This window comes from Lissotriton vulgaris, chromosome 8, assembly GCF_964263255.1.
Source record: "Lissotriton vulgaris chromosome 8, aLisVul1.2, whole genome shotgun sequence".
NCBI lineage: Eukaryota > Metazoa > Chordata > Amphibia > Caudata > Salamandridae > Lissotriton > Lissotriton vulgaris.
The window spans coordinates 1,193,013,270-1,193,039,481 of NC_141696.1; the positions used below are offsets into that span (position 1 = coordinate 1,193,013,270).

At 42.3% G+C, this 26,212-nt stretch overlaps 1 protein-coding gene across 1 annotated transcript in view; it reads right to left on the reverse strand.

Moving 5' to 3' along the window:
* Window positions 1-26,212, reverse strand: part of FREM2 (FRAS1 related extracellular matrix 2) — a 639,092-nt gene that overhangs the window by 315,274 nt on the left and 297,606 nt on the right. The window contains exon 4 of the mRNA XM_086935067.1: window positions 4,390-4,620. Within this exon, the coding sequence (XP_086791193.1) occupies window positions 4,390-4,620 (231 nt within the window). The remainder of the gene's footprint in view (window positions 1-4,389; window positions 4,621-26,212) is intronic.

Here is a 26,212-nt window from a genome sequence, read left to right on the forward strand (position 1 = left end):
TGGACTCCTCACTCAGCTTTCCGACCCACACAAAGAGAGTGGCAGCTACTTGTGTGGGCCTGCTGAGAGGCCTAAAACCAATCCTGAGGTACTTTGAGCCAACAGTTCGCCAGCTTATTGTTCAAGCCATGATCATCTCTCGCTTGAACTATGCTGCCGTGCTGCTTCTGGGTGCGAATAAAGGCGAGATCTTGCGACTCCAACGGGTCCAAAATCTGGCAGCGAGAACTCTGATCGGGCTTCCTCGCAGATGCTCTGCCAGAGCAACGATTGGAAGACTACATTGGCTCCCGATTGCTTCTCGGATCAAATTCAAAGCCCTCGTCATGGCATTCAAAATCCTTAAAACCGGGAGACCGGTTTTATTGCGCTCACTGTTGACTTGGTACCTTCCCCGCCGTAGCTTGCGCTCGTTGGGGCAACACCTGGTGATGGTTCCACAAACCAAATTATGCCGTATGGGAGGTCGCTCCTTCCGGTTGTTAGCGGCCAAATTATGGAACTCTCTGCCGGTCCACATTCGTGGAATGGAGAATCTGTTGGCTTTTCGGAAAGCCAATAAAACCATCCTTTTCTCACTTCCATAGGCTCCTGTCTTTGCCTGACTGTCCTTGAGTATCTGTTTTTTTGATCTAGCAGCACCGGGACGCCTCTTTGCTGGGTCAGCTGTTGCGCTTTACCAAATCCCTAACATTAACATTAACATTAACATTAACATGTAGGTAAGGGCCTTGAACACAACCCGTTTCTCCACCGAAAGCCAGTGGAGGTTCCACAGCAGCCTGGCGGCCGATCTGGTTCTGGAAGCTAGGCAAAGTAATCTGGCAGCAGAGTTTTGCACTCGCTGCAGCTTACGCAGTACATCTTTACTGACTCCCAGATAGAGGATGTTCCGGTAATGGATCGAAAATAGCGACCTACCTCATGAATATTAATGAGGTAAATAGATTTACGACCCATTAGGAAACACTAAATGAAATTCATAGAGTTTCATACATTCAAATAGCGATTACCTAACTGCGACTCGCAGAGAATCGCAATTATGTAATCAGTATGTCTAATAATATGTATGGGGCAAGAGGTACAAAAAGTCAGTTTGCAATTTCCTAATTGCAGATTTTTGCAATTTGCAATAAGAAGTTTCAAACACCCATGTACAAATGTGTCTTAGACACATTTTGCTATTCCCAGTGGGTCGCAAATAGACCTACCTCATTAATATTCATAATGTATGTCTCGCTTTGCAGCCCATTGGGAATGGCATGCACTCACAGGGATGGTGGGCTTCTGGGGTCAAAAGACCACCATGTCTGTGGATGCTTTTTAAATGAAGCAATTATTTTTGTAATGCAGCCAGTTTTCTGTAAAGTAAAACAAGATGTATTTCAAAAATAAAAATGAAATGCTAGCTTTTCATTTTTTAAGAGTAGGCAGTGGTTCGTGGGACAGCTGCCTGCTATTAAAAAATGTTGGTGCCCACATTCACAAAGGAAAAGGGGTCACTTGGGGACACCTTCCCATTTATGAATGGGTTACCACCACTTGAAGTTAGTGATAGCGGCGAATGTTTTGCAACCACATTCTCGGTTGCAAAGCATTTGTACATACCAGTGCAACACGCTATTAGGAAGGGATGCCCTTAACACACCCCTTCCTAATAGCGACTCGCAAACACTATTTTGAGAGTCGATAATAGGTTATCGACTCGCAAAATAGGGTTGGTAAATGACAAAAAACATTTTATCGGTCGCAAGTGGCCCGATGGGCGGTTTGCGACTGCTAAAATGCTTCGAACATCTGGCCCAAGGCCCCTGGTCCTGTAACATTCTAATACCAGATTACTGATTGACTTTATTTTAGTTTGTAACACATTGATGATCCTGATCACATTCAAACCTCAATTTCTGTTCCAGGAAAAGGATCATATTTAAATTATATAAGTTTCTTGCCATGGGGTTTCGTCTCAACATGCTTAGTGCAACAGTCAAGTGAAGTCATAGTTTTAAGGCTCCACAACACTAAGGCATAAGTTTGCTGGCAAGGACAAAATAGAGGAAGCCATAAACTTATCTAAGTTCAGCTCAATTGGAATCAACTTCTGTGATTTACATCCGGTGACCTGCAAAATCTTACATGCGAGGATCTTAGTCCAAAAGATGGAAACCCCATACCCAAAGATCGCAAGATCCGTGCCGGCAGTAGGGATTTATTGGATGTATTCTTGTCATTCTCTATTCTATTCCACTGTGGTAGGTGATCTGGTATATCAATACTAATACTAAAACATGGATGGCAACCAGGAGCCAGTGAAGCTTACGGAAGGTACATGTAACGAGCTCCTGCTGAATCAGGATAGCAAACACTTGAGCTGTGTAATTTGACATTTTCTAAAAGTATTCCCAATATTTGATTTTACTACTTCTAAAAAAGGGTGTGCAATAGACCATTCTGGACTTTACTAGACTTACAAAACAGGCTGCCAGACACAGACACACCAAAAGTACAGCAATACTTAGGACATTCACATTGAAGACTTAATGGAGGGTCAGGACAGTTTTGGGTGTAATTGATGGACTTTACACGAAAAGGCGTTTTGCAGACCTACAGAAAACATTGTTATTGTTGGCCGTTGAGGGTAAAGGTGGCAGGGACACTGCAGATAATAAGCGGGACATTATAACATGTACCACAATGACGCTGATGCTACAACTTGACAGAATATACTATCAATCAATCAATCAATCAATCAATCAATCAATCAGGGGTTTATAAAGCACAGCTACTCAGCCGAAGAGTCTCAAGGTGCTGAGGGGGGTGTGCAGCTCCTGGATATTCAAGGTGACTCATCGAAAAGCCAGGTCTTGCGGTCATTCAGGAACTTGGGGAGAGTTGGTGTCTGGTGGAGAGGGAGGGAGTTACATCCTTAGCTGTGAGGAGGGAGAAGGAGCATCCTCCTGTTCTGGTCTTCTTGATGCGCGGTACCTTTGCAAGGGAGAGCTGGGCAGAGCGGAGGGATCTTAGGGGTGTGTGGAAAGAAAGGGGTGGTTCATGTAGGCGGGTCAGATGTTGTGAAAGGCCTTGTGGACGTTGGTGAGGAGCTTGAAGGTGACTCTCTTCTCAACGGGGAGCCAGTGTAGTGTCCGTAAGTGTTGGCTGATGTGGCTGTGGCCTGGTAGGTTGAGGACTAGTCTGGCAGAGGCGCTTTGGCCGTTCTGGAGTTTGCAGGTGAGGTTTTTGTTGATTCGAGCTTAGAGTGCGTTGCAGTGTCCAGTCTGCTGTTGATGAGGGCGTGGGTGATGGTTTCCTGTGTTCAAGGGGAATCCAGTTGAAGGTCTTTCGGAGTAGGCTGAGGATGTGGTAGCAGGAGGAGGTGACAACGTTGATCTGGTGGTCCATATTGAGTTCGGAGTCCAGGATGATTCCGAGGTTGGGTGTGTGGAGGCGGGAGGAACCCCAAGGGCGGGGGCCACCAGGTGTCGTTCCAGGCATCGGGGTTTTGGGCCCATGATGAGTACTTCAGTTTTGTCCATGTTGAGTTGTAGGCAGATGGTCTTCGTCCACCTGGCGACTGCTTCCATTCCTTCTTGAAAGTTTTGTTTGGAAATGTTGCGTTCGTTGGATAATGAGAGGATGATTGGGTGTTGTCTGCGTACGATACGATGTTGAGTCCGTGTGATCTGATGATGGATGCGAGTGGGGTCATGTAGATGCTGAACAGGGTGGAGCTGATGGAGGATCCTTGAAGAACTCCGCAGGTGTGCGGTCCAAGAGGAAGGGAGGGAGTCTGACCAGTTGACTTAGGCCGAAGATAATACATTATGAATGGATACAAAACAGTTGTTTCAGTATAAAGTTATATGTCGCATGACCACATTCTTGATAGTACGGAGTCATTGACAAAATCATCAATTTTATGAAAACAATAATGGGACTTGATCAGATAAGTTTTAGGTGACAGAAAATTATTTATATTAGAAATGAAAAGTCATTACAAATGAATAATTAATAAAAAATAAAGGTGAGAAATATGGGTGCCCAGATAATTTGTGGCAAATAATTCAAAGCAGGCATTCACCACACAAAATATAGATTGCAGGTCATATCCAAGACTTTTTTCTATTTGAGAATAGAAAATTCTTAAATGGAAAATGAAGAAAATGTTATAAAACATTTTAGTTGGCATGCAGAGAAAGAAACGAAATAAGAAGAAACTGTTCAGGAAGATAATTAATACTGAAACATAGAGGCACTGGCATAAAGGTAGCCACATTTAGGGAATTTATGTTTTCACGAAATAATTCTTCAGTGCACATTTTTATGGTTATATGTTAGTTACTTTGACTGTTCAAATGCACATGATTAATCACAGAAAACAAGCAGTGTCCTTACCATCGCCTGGATCAATGATCTCCACAGTGGCCACCTCTGGGAACTCGAGGACTGCCATTACCGGGTCGGAAAGAGCGATCTGAAATGTTTCAGACTGCTCATATTCCCCATCTGTCAGAATCCGTACTTTCCAACTGGCTATGGTCTGGCCTGGGTTGAACTGCACCTGCTTCTGAGCTTTCCCTCTGAAATCTTTGTCCTTCTCAGCGGTACCATCAATGGTACCAATACCTTACAAGAGAAATAAAACCCGGGTCAATTAGTTGTTAATTAATAGGCATATGGTTTAATCAGGTGTTTGAACATTATTTAATTAAATGCTGTATGTTCAACTTAAGCAATTTAGAACAGAACGCGAGAGGTGATCTTTTATTTTGAAGTAGTGTAACTACATTAAATTTCACCACTGGCAACATTTCAGGACATTCCTAGATATTATTAAAAGGACCTTCCCCCCCCCCCCCCCCCACTTAAATTACTATGACTGCAATCATTGCATGTACCTGATGCTGTGATTTCTGAGTGCCAATATTGAAATAAAATTGAATAAAACACTAAGGCATAGATGCATCAAGGTAAAATCCGCTCGCAAAGGGGCAGATTCTCAGAATCTGCCCCTTTGCGACCGGTATTTTTGCATTTGGGATGCATCATCCCAAATGCAAAAATCGCAAATGAAGAAATCGCAAAATTGTGATTACTTGCATTTAAGGACTCTCAAATTGAGATTCCTTAAATGCAATGCATTAAAGTTTTAAAAATAGCGATTTCGCTAATAGGGCTCGCAAATTACCATGAAGTTGAACTTCATAGTAATTTGCAAAAACTTTGAAAAATGCGCTAAAGTTCATTTTTCAAAATTCATGTTGCGCACACTTATGCCCTGGAATGTGGTGAAATGCCGTCCTGACTTTCAAATGTTTGGCAACAAATGTATGCAAACTTTAGCACTTAGGACTCAGGGCAGTACTAAAATAGTGAACAGGTGTGTAATCGCGCCACGAGCAGAGCAGTGTTTATGTAGAACTTTGAAACAGCTCCTTCAACTAAATCAATGAACTTTACAACATACATCACGTGACAAAACTCTGAAAGGAAGAGCTCATGTATCATGTGAAACACTTGTGATACCTGTCAAGTGGAATCGGGACTGGACAGATAGCTGCATAATGTCTTGGAACCCTTTCAAAATGAAGGAATCCCACAAATAAAGAAATGTATTGAAGTTCTTCTAAGAATGCAACCAAGTCCTGAACATAAATCGTATTCCAGTGTGTTTTCCTAATAACCCAATGAGCATCAATGACTTACGTTGCTAAGGGCCAGATGTAGGTAATCCAGATTTACCGATTCTAAAATACTGAATTTTACCGATTCGGTATTTTAGAATTGGTAAATGGGATGTAGCTATTCATTCGGTATTTTTTACTGAATCAGTAAGATTCGGTAAATACCGAATTGGTATTTACCAGCCCATAGGAATGAATGGGAATTACCTAATCGGTAAATACCGATTCGCTAAAATAGGGAACACATTCAAGGGTGGCAGGGTGTTACTTTGACACCCTGTTGCACCCCTGAATAGTGCATGGGTGCACATGTGGAACACATACATGCCCTAAGGGCATGTATTTCTGCCACATGGCACTGTTATAATTTACAAAAAATTGCTTTTTGTAGGGTTTTCGATATTTACCACCAACTTGTAGTTGGTGGTAAATAACGGGTGGTAAATAACGAATCCTGAAATGGGAAAAGCACTCATTTGAGTGCTCCCTACATTAAGGATTCAGGGCCAGATGTAGGTAAGTATATTTTACCGACTCATAAATACCGAATTTTACCGATTCGGTATTTATGAATCGGTACAATTGAAGGAGGGAGGTTTAGGTAAATTTGGTAATTGAATTACCGAATCTGTAAAAATCTGTATTTACCGAATCGGTAAATACCGATTCAGGAATGCCCATTGATTCCTATGGGCCTTGAAGCCCATAGGAATCAATGGGCATTACCGAATCCTGCAAGGGTGCAGGGGGTGCCACTATGACACCCCCTAGCACCCCAAATACAGGCATGTCTGTCTGTCACATGGCATAGGTGTGCATGCACACATGTGCATGCACACCTGGATTCGGTATTTTACCACCCAATTGGATTGGGTGGTAAAATACCGAATCTGTAAGGCCTTTGGGACTCAGAAGAGTCCCACCTACATCTGCCAGTTACCGATTCGGTAAAAATACCGATTCTGTATTTTACCGATTCGGTAAATTTACTGATTCGGTAAATTTACCGAATTGGTAAAATTGGCCACCTACATCACAAATACCCATTTACCAGTCGGTAACGGACGAAATCGGCCGTTACCGGTCGATAAATGGCCTCCTACATCTGGCCCTCAGTTATTTACCGAATCTGTATTTTAAGGAATCGGTAATTTACCGATTCCTTAAAATACCGATTCGGTAAATTACAGAATCTGTAAAATGGCCACCTACATCTCAAAAGCCTAATACCGTTCGGTAATTTGGTAATTTTGGCAGTTACAGACAGGGCCGGACTGACTACCGACTGACTAGCAGTTTGGAATGCTGCTGAGCTGGGGGCTGATTTCACAGCGGTGGGGGCTGATTTCGTTCATGGAGACCTGCGTGTGCTTCGAAATATTGAATGCGAAACGAATTTCATTTAGCACACGCAGGTCTCCCTTAACGAAACCACCCCCCAGCTCAGCAGCATTCTAAACTGCCCAGTAGCCAGTCCAGCCCTGGTTACTGACCGGTATTGGACGACCTACATCTGGCCATAAACTTCTGCTCTGTAACAACTTTTAACTCAGTAATTACAAGAAATGCAGTTTTTTCCCCTTTTACCATTGAGAAACATAACACACACTGGCATTGCTAACAGGTCTGACTAATGAATGGAAGTGCCTTTTGTGACACTGAAGGGTTTCAGAACTCAATAAGTCATCAAGCAAGCCCTCTGTTGCTCATCTTTGCACTTATGCATTCATATCCATACACTGAATCATCCCTACATTCAGCATCAGAAACAGCCATATTAAAACACACACCAACCAAACAACATACCAAAGATAAATTAGAAGAATACAAGTAGAATAAAGAAAACATGCTGCCAACTAAACACAGCAAGTATATGCGTGAAATAAGAAAGTAATCATAGCAGCAGGTGTCCATCTTGCAAAGGTATTATACATAGTCTACCACAAGCTCCAGCAAGGCCCTCACTTTTAGAATTAACATGCTGGACATCTTGGAAAGGTAAAACAACGACACTTGGACAGTGACATTCAGTCGTTGTCTACTGGTTTAGAGGAAGAGGCAATGTGGGATGTAGTTCACTGCATATGAAATGAATGAGAAGCAACAACAACTGCTGCATCTCCTCGATCAATTAAAGGATATTTTACCTCCAGCCATTGCCTCTTCGCCTGCAACTCAGGACCTCCTACCCTCACGAAAACCTTTGCCACACCAAGCTCACTGACCTCCCCAGAACTTGTCCACTGCCTCCTGCTCAGTGAACATTCACTCTGCAAACACACCATTGAAATCTGGGACACCATCACTACCTGTACCCTTGATGTTATCTTCATCGCAGGGATCTGGCTCAACCCTTCTTCTGCACAGGACATCGCCATCACAATGCCCAACAGCTACAAAATGAAACACTGGGACTGCACCAACAAACATGGAGGAGGCATCACTATCATCCACAAAGAAACCATCCGTTGCCCCACCACTGAAGACGATACCACACTGATCATGGAACACCTCAACTTCCAACTCCAAACTGAATGCAAAACTACCATCAGAAGCACCCAGGCCTACAGACCCCCTGGACTACACCCCAGGTTCTGCAACGCCATTCCCAAATGTATTGCCCCATTCGTCAGTTCACACACTACATCTTCCTTGGTGGCCCTAACATCTACTTTGATGTAAACTCTGCCAACCTTCCGGAAAGCATGAGTAACATTGGCCCCACCTAACTGGCCACTGAATCCGCACATACAAGACATACACCTGAGCAGATCTTTACTGCCAGAGACAAGTCAAGTATAGTCATGTCACCGAACGCACTTGGAGGGACCACACCATCGTCCACTTCACCATTGCAGGATCCTCATGCACCACCACCAGGCAACCCAGCTCCTCCCACTGCAGCTGGAACAAAGTGACAGAGACCCAGTAAACAGACGTCCTCAACACCACCCAGCCTGACTCCGCAACCGTACTTGGACAGGACATCCAAAAGTTCTCCGCTTAGATCACTAACTGCGCTGAAAAAGTCACCCCCATCAAGCCAGCCAAGACCAGCAGATCCATCAATAAGGCCAGCTGGTATACACCAGAACTCAGGACACTGAAACACAACTGCAAATGGCTGGAAAGCAGATGGCACACCAGAAGAGATCTCACAGGCAGAGCCCCCTTCAAGACAGCCCTCAACAAATACCACCAATACCTAAAAGACCCGAAAAGAGGCACCCTGCAGACTGCATCGAAGGAAGCTCCAACCACAGCAAGGAAATCTTCAGCATTGTCGGAGTTCTCCTGCCTATCAGCTACCGAAAACACGATCTGCCCTTCCCCGGAACTCTGCGACACCTTTGTGGACTACACCCAAAACTATATATGCACTATCTACAGTAACTTCCAACCCATCCCACTGCCCTCCACAACCTCCTCACACCAAATGAAGACACCCACAACCACCTGCTCACTGCTTGGGTTCAGCTCACCACTCAGACCACCACATTTGTCAGGAACTCCATCCACTCAGTAGCACCGATGGACCCCTGCCCCCACCACTTTAACCTTGGGAGCAAGGACATCAGTGGGGAACTCTCCCCCATTCTCAATGCATCCATCACCACAGCTGCCTTCCCCGATGAATGGAAGTATGCAGAATTCAGACTGCTTTTCAAGAAACCCTCTACCGACCCCAGGAAACTCAAGAATTACTCCCTCATCTTTCATCTTTCTGCTCCCCTTCCCCGTCAAAGACCTCAATATGGCCGTCAACCGCCAACTCAATGAACACCTGGAGAGAAACAACCTCCAGCCTTTACAACAAAGACTGAACAATGGGATGCCTTTACAGCGCCTGCCTTTAGTGTTTTTACCACAAGTATTTTTTACCATTGATGCCTTTACAACGAATTTCGTTGTTAAAGCATGAATGGTAAATGCATAGTAGTAGTAAAAAATAAAGTAAGGAAAGTATTAAATGGACGTACCATATATATATATTTTTTAGGGTTTCGGGTGGGTATGCATTTTTGGGTGGTAAGTATTATTTTAGGATTGTTTTATGGTTTAGGGTGGGTATGGTTTTTTTGAGTGGCAAGGGAAATTTTAGTGTTTAGGGTGGATACTGATTTTTGGGTGGCAAGGGTAATGTTAAGGTTTAGGGTTGGTGTGGGTTTTTGGCTGGCACGGGTAATTTTAGGTTTTGGGGTGTATATGGGGTTTTGGGTGGCAAGGGTAATTTTGGGGTTCGGGGCGGGTATGGGTTTTGGGTAGCAAAGGAATTTTTAAGATTTAGGGTGGGTATGGGTTTTTGAGTGGCAAGGGTAATTTTACGGTTTAGGGTGGGGATGGGGTTTTAGGTGCCAAGGGAGCTTTTAGGGTTTAGGGTGGGTATGAGATCCTGAGTGGGAAGGGGATTTTTAAGATTTTGGTGGGTAGGGGCTTTTGGGTGGCAGGGGAATTTTTAGAGTTTAGGGTGGATATGGGCTTTGGGTGGTAAGGGAAATTTTGGGATTTAGGGTAGGTATTTGGGTGGCAAGGGAATATTTAGAGTGGCAAAGAATTGCTATCGGTGCTTATATATATGCTATATATTTTATATATGCTTAAAAAAATAAATATTTAAAATGTATATATATCTTGACCAAGGTGCTGTGAGCACCGAATGCGTTAATGCATTCTTCAGACTGAGTAATTAATCATAATTGACCTTCTACCAGAGTGGTGCGGAGTTCTTTCATTAAAAAAGAAAGTGGAATCTAGGATTATGGTGTAGTGTGCAGCTGATTACGAGCACCGCCGGTGGTCTGGCTGCTGATATATATTATATATATTATATATATATATATATATATATATATATATATATATATATATATATATATATATATATATATATATAAATATATATATATATATATATATATATATATATATATATATAATATTTATACATGCCGTTATAAAATTACAGATACAAGCACCGCCGGTGGTCTGGCTGCTTGGAGACAGCACACCGAAAAGAAGTATGCATGTGTGTGTGTGTGGATATATTCATATATTCATATATATATATATATATATATATATATATATATATATATATTCCAGGAATAATCCGGTGTAGCGCAGAGCTCTCAGCCAGCTGCCAAAAACGGACTCGAACCCAAAATTCAGTGCAAAGATGATTTATTCAGCCAGAGGTATTCCCCTAGTCATCACGACGCGTTTCGCGCTTCACAGAGCGCTTAATCACTGTGATAAAAAAAAAAAAATATATATATATATATATATATATATATATTTTTTTTTTTATCACAGTTGGTAGAACAATGTACAACAATATACAACTCATTAGGGCCTGACAAGAGTCATCACAGTTACAATCTTCTACTTTGGGGGTTTGTCAGATTAAAGGACCATAACCGAAGCCTTCAATGCTAATCTGTGAGATTCCATGTAACAAAATTACAGTCTGTAAGCTTTAATATAAAGTAATACCAATCCACTCATATAAGTCTATTAACTTGAACATATTCTTTTCAAAATAAATATATCAGCCCTACTTCCTTTTTGTAACATCTAATTATAAACAGATCGGGCCTATAGCCAGAATCACTGACTTGCCATCCTAACCAACTCAGTCCTGCTACATTGAGTATCAGGTTAGCCATAATCCAAAAAGGGCAATGCAAGGTCTCTTTTTAGTGAAAGTATCCAACTTCAGCCCAATCAAATTCTCAATGTGGGGAAACCAAAATGTAAGAAGAGCCTAAGCCACTTTCTCAGTAGTACACTGAAAGGACTTTTTTGCTGATGACATAAGGTCCAGCAACTGTTGATCTGTCAAGGCATACTTAAAATATTTATGGAGATTAGCTTAGCACTGGGCACCCTACACTTCTCTCAAACACAGAACTGCACTCTGAATCTAAAGTTACGGGTGGAAAGGGAAGGAAACGTGTGCTTCCACCAGAAAAAAAACCATTGAAAATGATCTAGTTATTTGAGACAGGTTAAGAGTATTATAATGCTATATATTTGCCCCCAAACTTTATGCGTTAGCAAGCCTTCTTTACTGCAGCTGAATAAACAAACAAAATAGTCATGGCTGCGTGGAGGGAAGCACTTTTTATTTGGAAGCACTAACCGAATGATCAATCGAAACAGGTACTCCTGTCCACCAACATGTGGGCAGAACCAAACCCCTCTCTTTGGTACTCACGGATGTTCTTTTTAGGATTATCACCAGTGGTGTCACGCAAAATGTTGGGGCCTGTTAGACCTGACAGTCTTAGTGTGGTCTTCCCTTCAACCTTTTCCCTATCTCTTCCACTTCTATGACATCGTTTTTGCTGGCTTTAGGTCTCTGTGCACTTTAACACTGTCATCCAGTGCTAACGTGTTTGTGCTCTCTCCCCTAAACATGGCAATATTGGCTCATGCACAATTGGCATATTTAATTTACCCATAAGTAAATGACAAGTCCCTAGACAAGTGCAATACGTGTGCCCCTGGCCTGTAAATTAAATGCTATTAGTGGGCCTGCAGCCCTTATTGTGCCACCCACTTAAGTAGCCCTCTAACCATGGCTATGGCCTGCCATTGTAAAGCCTGTGTACGCAGTTCACACTGCCATTTGGACCTGACAAGATTAACCTCTTGCCAGGCTCAGACCTTCCCTTTTATATATATAAGTCATCCCTAAGGTAGGACCTGTACAACCCAGAGGGAATGGTGCAATGTATTTAAAAGGCAGGGCGTGTACTTTTAAAGTTTACATGTCCTGGTAGGGAAAAACGCTCATATGAAGAATAAGTGAAAAGTGAACAAAAGAAATATTGCACCCTGATATTGAGTTAACTAAAGAGCATTCTAATTTTGAAGCCAGGAAATGGAAGAGAAGAATTGTGACAAGGACTTTAAACAACACTATTCACTTGGCTGGTAACCAATAAAGCATCCTTAGGATAGGAGCAATATGATCTTTAGTATTGCACCATCAGTAGCCGGTTGGTGGTATTTTGTATAAGCTGAAGTCTTCCAAAATGTTTTATCTGGTAGTTCTAGGCATTTCTATATTGCAACTGTGGCTGTAACTACAGGGGTATTCTACCACAGTGCATTATAGACGAGAATTTTGTACTGGAACTGATTTCCTTGGATCTCTGCTTTTTCAAAGAAATGGTCTAATATGAGTGAATACCCAGATTCCAGATGACTCTAGCTGGGGGAGTAATGGGGTGATGGGCATCCCTACCGGCCAGCAAGCCAGCTTTGTGACATCTATATTTAATGTCCTGAGGATGAACCTGTATTAATCATAGGTTCGAAACGCCGTCGACTGAACCACACTATATGCAGTTGAAATGTATATATTGACTCCAGCAATAGTGTGTTTATAATATTGTCTGACTGTGAATTTACTACACAGACTGTTAAGTTGCCTTGTCTGTTTTCTTTGTTAGTGTGTCAGTTGACATCGGCTGGTGTCCTGCTGTTAACACTTTTCATAAAGGTTTCTAAAATTTGTCTATTACAAAATAAATCTGTCCGGCTGGACTAAGAATATAGTGTCTATTTAGCCTATATTGACTTGACATCATTGCCCTGTCTAGGGACCACTGTCCTGTTTATAGGGACCGAAGGGCAGCACCCTTTGAGAGGGCGAACCCCGTTAATTTCATAATCCTGAATGTCTAGGAGTGTTGAGTCTCAGTGTCCTGTGTCTTATGTTGCTACTATCCTGATTTTTCAACGGTATGATGATTGTATGTACCTGATTGCATTGCACCTGATACGTTCTTATTGTTATTGCCTTTTTAAAATTAATAAAAATATTTATTAAAAAAAATTAACCACTCCAGCAGGCAACCAGACATTAAACATTTTGCCTGTGCAGGTGTTGGTTGGGATGTCATCGGCATAGATATATAACTATACTTCTTTAACCACATCGCTGCTGTGGTTATTTTTCCCCTGTGCTGAAAATTGCCATTTTGCTGGTGTCATGATGAGCTCAGCTCGTCATCAGCACAGCTCAACTGTGCCTAATGACGAGCTGAGCTCGTCATGAGCATGGAAGGGGTTAACAAATACCATGGAGGCTGATAGTAGCATGTACATGTTAAAAAGTAGAAGTGAAATTACAGACTCTGGGGCACTCCACAGTTAAACTGACTTGGCAATAACTTAAAAGCACAAAACTGTCAGGGTGTAATCTGTCAAAAATGGGTAGAATCATTTTTTGAGAAGATTATTAAGGATAACATTATTCTATCTGGGAAGCAATAGTGATTGGTCCGTAGTATCAAGGGATTCAGAAATGTTAAAAGACACAACAGTCTCTTCTAAACCATGGTCCACCAGCCACTGGAGATCATTCAGGGGCGAAGAATGTACCAGGTTTGTGAGATAACAAGATCTGAAGCCTGCTTGAAGATGTTGCATAACATTGATCATTGTGTGTGTTAGACCTGGTATCCTTGGCGTGCCTTCCTATTAACTTTTTGCCTTCAGACATCATGTTTTTGATGACTTCATTTTTGCTGGCCATAGGACTCTGCACACTTTACTACTGCTAAACAGTGCTAACATGCTTGTGCTCTTTCCCTAAAACATGGTACCTTTGGCCTATACCCGACTGGCACATTTAATTTATTTGTAAGTCTCTAGTGAAGTGACACTACCTGTGCCAGGGCTTGTAAATTAAATGTTGCCAGTCGGCCTACAGTACTGGTTGTGCCACCCACTTAAGAAGCTATTTTAAACATACCTCTGTCTCAGGTTTGCCTCCACAGTGCATGTGTGTGCAGTTTTAAACTTCCATTTCCACCTGGCAAAACCAACCCTTGGCCAAGCCCAAACTTTCACTCTTGCTACATATAAGTCAGCCCTAGGGTAGACCCTGGACAGCCCAGACGGCAGGGTGAAATACATGTAAAAAAGTTCAACATGTACCATAAAGTTTTACATGTACTGGTAGTGAAAAACTCGTCAACATGTTTTTCACTACTGCAAAGCCTATCTCTTCCATTTGATAACATTGGAGATGCCTTATTACATTTTATAGGTGTAATTTCCAAATGTGAAGAGAGAATCCATTCATGTTTATTGTCTTTGGAACCATAATGTAAAATCATAACTGATTGTGAAGTTGGATTTTTAATTGCAATTCTGAAAAGGTCACTTTTAGAAGTTGGCATTTTCTTGCCTTAGCCATTTGGTGCCAGCAGCCTGTCTTTGGGTCACATGACTGGGTGTAGTTGGGCTTTCTGTATTCCTCCTATACAGCCACACGCAATCAGGATCTTAGGTGTGACTGGATGGGCCATCACTCCCTGTAGTTAGTCTGGAGCCAGGGCCAATAAGGCTGGGCATATGTGCACTTTAAAGACATGCCTATAAGAGGTTCTCCCCACTTCAAAGGCACAACTGTGTATAAAAGAAGGACATTAGACACCAACACTTCAGTAGACTTCTGGGCCTGTATATGCTCTACCAGGAAGAAGGACTGCTGTGCTACTACAAGGATAGCTACTCTGCTGGGCTGCTGTTCTGCAGTAATTGCTGCCCTGCTCTCTGCTATCGTCTTGCCTGGGGAAGAAGCCCTGGACCTACAACTTCATCTTGAACCCAGGACCCCAGAGTGACTCAAACGGCTAGCCTGCTGCCCGCCTGATCTGAGTCTCAGGGGCATAAAGGACTCCCTAACCAGCTCATTGACTCAGCTGCAGCGAGTTCCTGGACTCAGCTGCAGCGAGTTCCTGACTCCCAAGTGGTACTTCTCATGTCCTAGATGCTTGTTGTGGCTCACGAGCTGTGGAAATCAAGCTTTTGGGTCTTCGTAATCGCAAATGGGCCCGTTCGCACCGGAAAGGCGCCACTCACACCTAAATTCAGTGGGAGCCCCCGTCAGCCCATCTCCTCGCACAGCAAGCATAGATCACCCATAGATGACCACCAATGCGAAGCACTAGCCTGCCTGTCCACGACACCCAGCCTGCTCTTCGAGCCACGCTGACCACCGCTAGCGATACTCTCCTTGTTTCAAGTGGGACTAATCTGGGACTGTATCCAACCCATGCTCTATTGCTGTCAAACTAAACTTTTGACTTTGACCTGGTTCAGCATGACCCGGTATCCCGAGTTGGCACTTTCTGCTTTTAGGCGCTATTTTTCACTTTATAATTTCAAAATTCCTGTTAATGGCCCTATCTGGTTACACAAATCACAGCCAAAAAGCTAAGAAAAAGTTCACCTTCCAGCACTCCACTTAAGTCTTTGACCTAGAAAGAAAAGCAAAAACTCATCTTGAAGTTTTTGATTCAGGACATGCTTCTGGTAAAAGTTGATCGAACATAGCAAGGAGCGGGAACGTCCTGTGTGTGATGACTTGAATATTACACATGAACTATTTCATAAGTTTAAGCTCGGCAATTACTTATATACTTGTTTTATTTTTTAACAAATGGGAAATATTCCTCATAGATAAGTGTCTTGTATTACCTAATGGGGCTCGAGTTATTTCATGAGGGGCCAAGTGCAGTGGGCCTGTTCCTAGCACAAAATGTAGAGTACATTTTAACAACTCTCTGTTCGGCATCAGTTTATATGTATCAAACGGATCCTTTGAATCCAATTATGCCAATTATTCTTCTGTGTCAGCCTGTGAAATAAAGAAAAACATCCAACCCAAAGACACAGCTACTGCTTGGCCGCATTGCAGATCACGGCCAATTTTGCCTCGTTGTCTTTTCGCACTCAGTGGGAAGCTTTCATCGTCTCTTGCATCACCTCTAGCCGACTGCCAATGTGCAATGAATTCCATGAGCCGGCTCCCTAGGACTCCTGCAAACAGCACATGCTGGCCTCAGCTTGATCACATCAGTGCACACTGGCATAATGGAAAGCACTCCTTTTCTATGTGGCTTGACAGCTGGTGCCCAGATAGCAAGTGTGTTGCTTGATTTTTAGGAAGAGCCATTACAGATCACATGTTGTGTAAGAAGGGACCATGCTGATGTTATTTCTTAGCGCCTGGTTATGAGTAGGTCGTAATATTCCGACCCATATGTTAAGCCCTGTTTAAGCATGGGTCGAATTACAAGTTTGAAGGTATTTAATGATCCAATATTTATCGAATGGGTTGAATAACTCAACCTCCGTTACATTTTGGCAGGCCAAACCTGCCGAAAGTTAACATTGAAAATACATAGAGTATTTGCATAATCATGCAGATTTTGATGCATTAAACACGAGAATCTGCATATTTTTCCCCAAAAGCTCATAGGTGTTATTTATTGCCCCAGACGTACCATATGGTATCGTTATTTATGAGTTGTGATAAATAACATCTCAAATCATAATCAGGCCCATAGTGTTAGTTTGTGCATACACAATTACTACATACATGTCTTTTTCAATATTGAACCTTCGGTAGATCAGAATATTGGTGGGATACTTCTCATATTTCTTCATTACATTTTGTATCTAATAAGTTTTTTTATTTTTCATTTTTTACAAATTTACAAATATGAGTATAGCTACTGATGAATTATGTAATAAAAACTAAGTTACATTAGAAAAGTATAATCCAAGATTCCAAAATCAGTCCCAGACACCGAAGACTTTATAAAATCACATATTACCTCCCAAAATGAGGTAGTAATGAATCTCATGAAAGAAAGTCTTATTGTCGTTTTAGTTCCAATGAGACCATTTGACCAGTAATTCTAAGTTAAGGTGGCAGCATTATTTTCTGCATAGCAATACTTCTACTCCTCGTTATGAAATAAACGGATATAACTTGATCCTCTTTTTCCTGGTGGAGATAATAACAGTTTTGAAACATGCTGAAGTATTCTGGTATTTGGAACAGAAACTTAAAGGACTTTGGGAGTCACCCCTTTTTTAAAGTGGCCTGTTTTCCGTGTTTTTTTAAAAAACTTCCTTTTTTAAGACATTTTAATATATTAATGAGAGCCATGCTATGTTATGATAACTTAGAAATCGTACTGCTACCAAGAAAAGGCCTTCCTGGTGCTAGACAATAGAAATCAAATACAGGTTGCATATAACCTTTTGATTTTACAAATAATAATATTTTAAACTTTGATGACCTTATTTGGGAAAGTTGTTTGGAAGAATCTGATGTTTTTATAGTTGTATGACACTATTGTTCCCTATTTGGAATCAGTCTTTCTTACATTTGCATTTGTTGTGGCTTGTCTGGCTGTGGAGTGCGTGGTGGCCAACTAGGAAGGTTGTTAAACGTTTCATTCGACAAAATTTCTTGCTGCCATGCCTGGGAAGGTTAATAATACTTCACAAATCGATCATCGCTCCATAAAGAAAACAATGTCAAAAAGTCAAGGGGTATTTCGGAAAGAAAAAAGTTTTATAATAACCGCTGAGTTGCGAAAGCACAACGGTAAAGCTCCACGTTCAGCCACACGTACATATATTCATACTCAGCTGCTCGAATCTAACAGCTTTCCATGATAGAGTATATCTTCAACACTGCAGTCACATCCCATTTTGTTAAAGGAAATAAACAAATGTTCTTTCATTTATTCTGAAGAGTTCAGGTGCAAACAACATAAGTCTTTTGGATATGCAATCATGTGAAGTACGTTGAGTCAACATTATTTTTACTCCACGGGGTTAGATAACGACTCAGGTGATGAACTGTTGAATTGAGATTAGCCACTGCACGTTTAGGACTAAACCCACTTTGAAACAAGCACTCGCAAAACCAATCAGTTTTGCATTAGATAGGTGATTCCTGAGCTATTGGCTTTGTCAAAATATCCAAAATCGCAGATGGTACAGACTAGTGTGGTTGGAATAATCTTTCTTGACGAGGTACAGTGGAGAGCTAAGTCCTTATATGGATTAGTTGCTTGACTCTGCTGCCGGAGGGGTTGCCCAAACTCAAAATCACCCCATGGTATCTGGGAGACATTCTTTGTCAATAGGAGCAGTGTCTTTAGGAAATGGTGGCCAGTGGTGAGGAATGAGGGGCCCACCTTGAGTATCTCTGAGTGCTGATATGCAGCCAGAATCACACTGACTCGGGCGAGCTTGGCCCGAGACTGGGGTGCTTACAGGCTGCTTGTGGTGGGCAGTAAATAGTGCTCACTCTGCTCTCTCAGCAGGTTGAAACTACTAGAAGAGGATGTTAGTGAGGTCCTACTGGTGCTTATGGTTGCTACGTGACCCGTGGCTGGCAACAAAGCAGCGTGGGAGACTAGGAGTCTATCTGGGTCCTTTTGTTTTCCATTCCTAATGCTTCCACTCTTCTCAAATGGTGTGACACTTGCTGATGCTGACTAGAATGGTTGTACTTACAGGTCCACTGCAAGTTAACCAAGGGTTATCTTATGTGGAGTTCATGTAATCCTCCTTCCATTTCTTCCGGGAACCCTGTTTACATACCTCGTGCCATACAATCTGCTAACATCACTTTGGTGCTAATGGAGGTGAAAAGCCCCTTTCTCCCATTTTGAGCCTATAACCCCACTACTGTAATGCTAGCAAGTAATGCAACATACCTGTTGAACTGTAAATTTAAGCATTCACAGGTCACAAAGGGTGGTGCCGGAGTGATAGGCAACATCAGATAAACAGTTTAGACAAATGCGTGTTCAGGAAGGAAATTAGTGTACCTCTGATTAGGGCAGAAGCTAACTTTACAACAGTTCTCAACACAAAACTGAAGTATGAACATTAGAGCAAACATACTGTCAAGAGATGCTTGGAAATTATCTTACAGAGTGGGAGTCACAGAATAGGGTTTGCAGCAGGTTGCTGGCAGTGTGAAGCAAATACAAGCACTTTTGGAGAAACTCACAAGAGGCTCAGAACCTCTTTCAAATAGCTAGAGACACAGAGGGGTACTAAAGCACCAACAATAAAATGTCATTGACATTCTAAGCCACCAAAGAAATGGGATATAATTATATATATTATAAACAGAAATGGAGAGCGAAGGGATTTTATCCACCTTGGTGGACGGAAGGGTACTCCCGATCCCCTGGTTGGGTAACTATATAACAAACAGTAGGAGTACCACCACTGATAAGGCTAGAGAGCGATATAGGTGGGATGAAATTCTAATGAAGAAAAAGAAGAAGTCCTTCTTTGTTTTTAATAAACCCCTCACTCACCGACCTGGTCGGTGACATGCTTCATCATCGGGGCCACCTTGACAGCCGAGTGCCGTCAAGGTGTGCTGCAACACCTGTGATACAGTGGAGCGGGTATGTGAGTGATGAATGTAGAAAAAAGGTCAGTGAGTTAAAAATTGTCCTGGTATGGCTTATACAAAATTTTTATTCTAAGACTACTGGACAATAATAAAAACAGTGTATGTCGATACAGTGAAGGCTTAATTATGACCAAATGTATCTGTGATATGTGTGAGGTCTACATGTTTCAAACCTTGAGGGAATTTCCGTTTTTTCTTCAGGACCAAAAATAAATAAAGGAGTTGGGTGGTCAGGGTACACTAACACCCTGTCATACCTACAACCCTTTGTACCCAAATAACAAGTTGTCAAAAGGGCGGAGAAGAGGTAACCCAGAGGTGGTTACATTGAAATGCAGAAAACTCCTCATTAGGGGTTTGAGTGCTGCACGGGTATTAAGGGAAGGGGGGCCACAGTGCAGGAAACGTATTAGTTTCCGTTGCTAGATTACAGCCGTGTACCTTAGGTACACGGCTGTAATCTAGCAACGGAAACCTTCGGTACACGGCTGTAATCTAGCAACGGAAACTAATACGTTTCCTGCACTGTGGCCCCCCTTCCCTTAATACCCGTGCAGCACTCAAACCCCTAATGAGGAGTTTTCTGCATTTCAATGTAACCACCTCTGGGTTACCTCTTCTCCGCCCTTTTGACAACTTGTTATTTGGGTACAAAGGGTTGTAGGTATGGCAGGGTGTTAGTGTACCCTGACCACCCAACTCCTTTATTTATTTTTGGTCCTGAAGAAAAAACGGAAATTCCCTTAAGGTTTGAAACATGTAGACCTCACACATATCACAGATACATTTGGTCATAATTAAGCCTTCACTGTATCGACATACACTGTTTTTATTATTGTCCAGTAGGCTTAGAATAAAAATTTTGTATAAGCCATACCAGGACAATTTTTAACTCACTGACCTTTTTTCTACATTCATCACTCACATACCCGCTCCACTGTATCACAGGTGTTGCAGCACACCTTGACGGCACTCGGCTGTCAAGGTGGCCCCGATGATGAAGCATGTCACCGACCAGGTCGGTGAGTGAGGGGTTTATTAAAAACAAAGAAGGACTTCTTCTTTTTCTTCATTAGAATTTCATCCCACCTATATCGCTCTCTAGCCTTATCAGTGGTGGTACTCCTACTGTTTGTTATATATATAATTATATATAACATACTGGTGGTTGCCAGTAGGTAGTTATAGTTAGGACCTAGTTTCCATAGGAAAAGTAATTTTTGTTTGACAATAACATGGGTGTCGTTTGAAGAATCCTCATCACTTTTTCAAAACTAGTTTGACACTCACTGCAGTTCCTGTGTTGAAAGTTTCCAGATGATCTGTGTAGTGGGGGCCAAGAAAAAGAGGCGTCCCAAAACATGTTTTTCCCATGCAATTTCCCATATGGATTTTGAACACAACTACAGCCTGAACCGCTGGACAGAATTACACCAAATTTGGCAGAAAGCTAGTTCTTGGTCCAGAAAACGTCCTGTTTGTTATTTGGTGTAAATCTTTTCAGTATTTTTAGAGAAATTACTGAAAACAAAATTTGTATATATAGCTACACAGACCCTCGGCGGATACACCAGCAGTGACTCTGTGGCTCCAATCGCCAAAGCAGGATTCTGATTGGCTGGCTGCACCGTTACAGAAAATTTGCGGACTGACATTTTATATTTCAGAAAATGGTCCCCAGGGCTGAAAGGTTGCTTGTATACTAGATGAAGAGGTCACGTGAGAGCTTCTCTGAACCCTTGTGTTTGTTATAATGAGGTAAAAGTATGCTTAATGGGCAGTAAAATGCCAGAAAATAGTTTTTTTGATCACTCGCGAGATCCGCCAAGCCACCGCAGTGCTGAGCACAGCCCCCATGTAAATCTGCAAATCTGGCAGCGTAGTTAACATGGGGGGTCACTCTGACTGTCGCAATGGAGCAGCTGATTCTTGATATAAAACACCAAATTGAGCTTCTTCACTGGAAACATGGAATGGGTTAAAGAAATATTGACAATTTAGAAGTAGTATGACAAAAAAAGAAATATGAAAGGAAGTCTATTATTTGCCAACTAGAGCAGCATCACTAAGAGTACATGGTAAGGAGTAGCGACTGTAACTGCTTTTCTACAGAGAGAGGAGGTGATATGCAGGAGTTGTGACTGAAGATTTAAAATGATAAACAGATGTTGCCAGACATAGAAATAAAACTGAGAGAACAGTAAACAGCCTTTACAGGTATGTTAATTAGGTTGTAGATATAAAAGTATATTAAGCAAAAAATAGTGAGTGCATGTAAGGCGAAAGAAAATGTGTAGCTTCTAGAAAATATACTAGAAGGGAAAATAAAAGGGTGCTTAGATGAGAATATTAAGTAAAAATACAGTGAGCAGGAAAGGAGAAACAAGAATTGCTATACTGAATGTATAATATTTTTATCATGCTGGTATGAATGAATTTTTGCTTATAGCATGTAATTTAATAGTATGTAATCTGCACACACTCACACAGTCAGGGAGGTACTGACAGGCCCAGTTGCACTCTCACATAAGCAGTTATGTACCCATCACTCATATAGCCAGACAGTGACTGCCACACTCACTTACACCCCAATAAGACCATTCACACATCCATTTACTCATTTGTACGTCTACGTTTGATTACTAGTTCGCCCTTAGAGCCTGGGGGGACATCCATAGAATACAATCTGCACCACAAGAAGAGTTTGAAGAGGACTACTTCAGCACTCTTGAAAAGGGAGAACCCTAATTATAGTTTACCTCAGAATCAGGGCCCCAAAGGGTAGTGGGTTTCAGAAGGAGGGAGAGGAGTGGATAAATAAGTGGGTAAAGTCTCCAGAGGAGAAAGGAGATCCCCCGGAGAGAGAATTCACTATTAGATGCAGCGCAGAAAGTACTGTCTCCTCCCAAACCAAGCCCCCTGAGGACCTCAAGGACAGACAGGCTGAGTGGAACCTGAGGCTGCAGCTGGCCCATCTGTGTGCGGAGAAGAGAAAAGCTGAGGCTAATAGAGCCTTGGAAGAGAAAAGGGTCTTGCTGGCTGGAGTGTCAAGGAGATCCACTGGAAGGCCAAATAGGTGTTAGAGGTTAACAAACATGGTTGGAGCACCACTACTGTGCCCAGTGCAGAAGAGTTCATATAGTCAGAGGTTTGGTGCCTGGCTTTAGGGAGGGGGTTGATATAGACAGGGTATTTCTGGCATAAGAAGTAGGTGTAGAGGTACAGAGGATCTCTAAAGAGGATTGTAGAGGTGTCTTTGGAGTCATATTCAGGGTGATGGGAGGGACAATGTACTGGCTCTTGAGAAGGGGAAGAGGTTGAGGTATCCCACTATAAAAGATGCCCTTGTCAGTAAGTATGAATTATTCCAAGAAAAGTGCAGGTTGAAATTCAGGGTTAGTCAGAAACTATCTCAGTACAGCTGGGATTTTGTGGGGTACTTTTGAAATGTTTGTTAAAAGTACTGTTGTTTTTTAAGATGTTGCTAAAAGTTTTATACTTTTTCTTTTTCAAAGAGAACTAAGAAGTAACTTGCTTCAAGAAACAGTTGAAATACATATGGAATATGAAATCTAGGGTCCCCAGAATATGTTCTTGTAGACTTGTACTCTGCTGTAAATGTAAATTGATACTTGTATAGCGCACTACTCACCCGCAAGGGTTTCAAGGCGCTTGTACGAATACCGCTGTGGAACCCATCCTGGCTTTCCCTGTGAGGCGTCCAGTCCTGGGCACCCCCAAGGTGGAGGCCAGGCATCCTTAGCGTTGTGGGGGCCGTTGTGGAGATTAAGCAAGCTATTGCCCAGAGTTGCAGAGTGGGACTCCATGATTGGAATAGGCACAGAGGCGAGAATTATCCGGTCCGTGGAATTTTGAGCCCAATACCCGCCGAGGCGGGGAATTGAAACCTGGTCCCGGGCTAGACTTTTGCATCAGGGTCTGCCGCTCTAATCATTGAGCCACACTTCTCCACTGCTGCAGGTATTTCCACAGGGCGTCCATCATACAGTCTGCATACTCCAGTTCAAAGTAGTTAAGGAAAACATTGAGCCTCTAAACTTTTCTCCAGACACTCATTGGAGTTCTTCTAGCTTGTTTCATCTGATATAGTTCAATAGCATCCCCAATAACCTCTTTTGTACATACTAGGTGGATACTGCAATGCTCACATATTTCTACTGATCTTCTTATATCCACTTTGTCAAACTGTCCACTTGAATGCAACATTTCTTCCTCAATGCAACTTCCATGTTAGCCAACATCTACATCTTTATAGAACACATTATTGTCTTTATGATACAATGCAGCTTTCTTCACCTTATTTACATCCACTAGTTCCTGCCAGATTTTTTGTTTCCGTGGGAACACCGTTCATTAGAATAACAAGTGGTTCTTCCAAATCTCTCTTAACACCCACAGTTTCAATATTGCGTTTAACATCTAAAGGTAAATACACAACTCTACCTTTGAGTTCTTTCTGAAGCTCAGTGGATGATACTATTAAAGTTAGAGTTTGCTTCTCTCAGAAAGTAATGTAAGTGATCTCACAGATATTCTGCACAACTCAGGGTTAGAAACCTGGTTGGTGTTCCTAAATTTCGTAACATGCAATTAAGCTCAACATGACGACTGTTCCATTACTCATTTGTCCCAAATGTGCAGAGGTAAAGAAAATATCAGCATTGCAAGTAAATGGGTGGGGTCCTCCTGTAACAACTGATTCCTGGCAAATACTACAATTTCTACTGCACTCCCATTTATACACATGAGCATGTCTACGCTTTCCTTGCACCTCTTCACATATCTCTTCCTCTACATTCCTAGGAACCATCTCCTCATTTGCAATTGGACTACTGTATTTTACTTCATAACTTCGGTCACTTTTTTCAACTGCATACACTAATTAATTCTCTTATAAGCTTAAAGAAAGGCTTAGTGCTAGATGTATGCTTCCTTTCTGATTTGAAAATTTTGTAAAATATACTTTCATTATTAAGCCTTTTTTGGGCTTTTTCAATTCATAGGCAACACTGTTTTATCCAGGGATTTCATTATGCTTGGTATCAAAATAAATAGTTTGCACTTCAGAACAAACACTTTACCAAATCCGGGGGAGGCAAGATGGCTGCCGTGTGGGAGGCTGTGTAAGCAGCTAGCTCCCTGGTTCCTGGCATCCGGGAGAGAAGGAGGAGAAAACTCCGTTTTTTTGCCATTATAATCCATGCAGGAGCCGACCGCGTGACCATTCAATACGTTTGCTGCTTCTTTTCACCAAATACGATTATATTTTAGACACGTCGGACAATTTCATTTACCTGACCGCTTGAACACGGGTCATTCGACTGGATCCGGTCCGGCCGCCTGTGGCCGCCTGTGGGTGTGGCTGGACTCCGCTTGTTTCTGTTCCGCATTGGGCCGTTGAGAGCGTGAGGCACGGAGGCGGTGCACTGAGGTGCACGGAGGTGTTGGCCACTTCGGGTCAGGAGTCGAAGAAGGTGATTCGAAATTGACATCAGCGGAGCGGAGCAGAGCTAACTGCGCTACAGTGTTGCACTGTGGTGATAATTGGATACTATCTATTTTCGTGACGGATTTCACGAATGTTGCTGAATCTTTTCAAGTTCAATCGGCGAGCCCCGCTGTGGCGCGCTACACTCTGCCTGCTTTGGTCGCAGAGTAACGTCTTTCCTGGCAGAGGAGGCTCTCGGAGGAAGAAGAGGACGCCGCTACCACCCTCCATCGGTACTCGTAGAAACAAGCGAAACGGTGCTGTAGGCGACTTGTGAGGAGTGGAGCCAGACAACGAGGACGACAACGAGGAGAACGAGATGGAGGAGGTAGCTCCATCGACCCCTGGTAAAGCTGCCACAAAATAGGGTAAGAATCCTCATAAGGGGGCTGTATTGAAAGCTACTGAAGTTTCAAGCATGATGAGTACAACATTACAAACATTGCCAGAGTTGTTTGTGAAACATGCAGCTAAGAAAAAAATAACTGACAATGATAGCCAAAATATTGATCTGGCTATTAATCAACCGCCTAATCAACCGTCTAAAAGTGCTGATAACCAGAATAATCCCATAGCTCTTGAGGCAACTGAACATCTGAGGAGGGGCATTGTGGGAGATGTAGTTTCAGGCGGCACTATAATCAACCGAGCGTCTTCTCTTCCCTCACTATTATTACCATCAACAATTGATTTACAGAGTGGGGCAAAAACTATTCTACAGCCGCATAATCAAGAGCTTCTTGAAAATTTCTATTCTCTGTC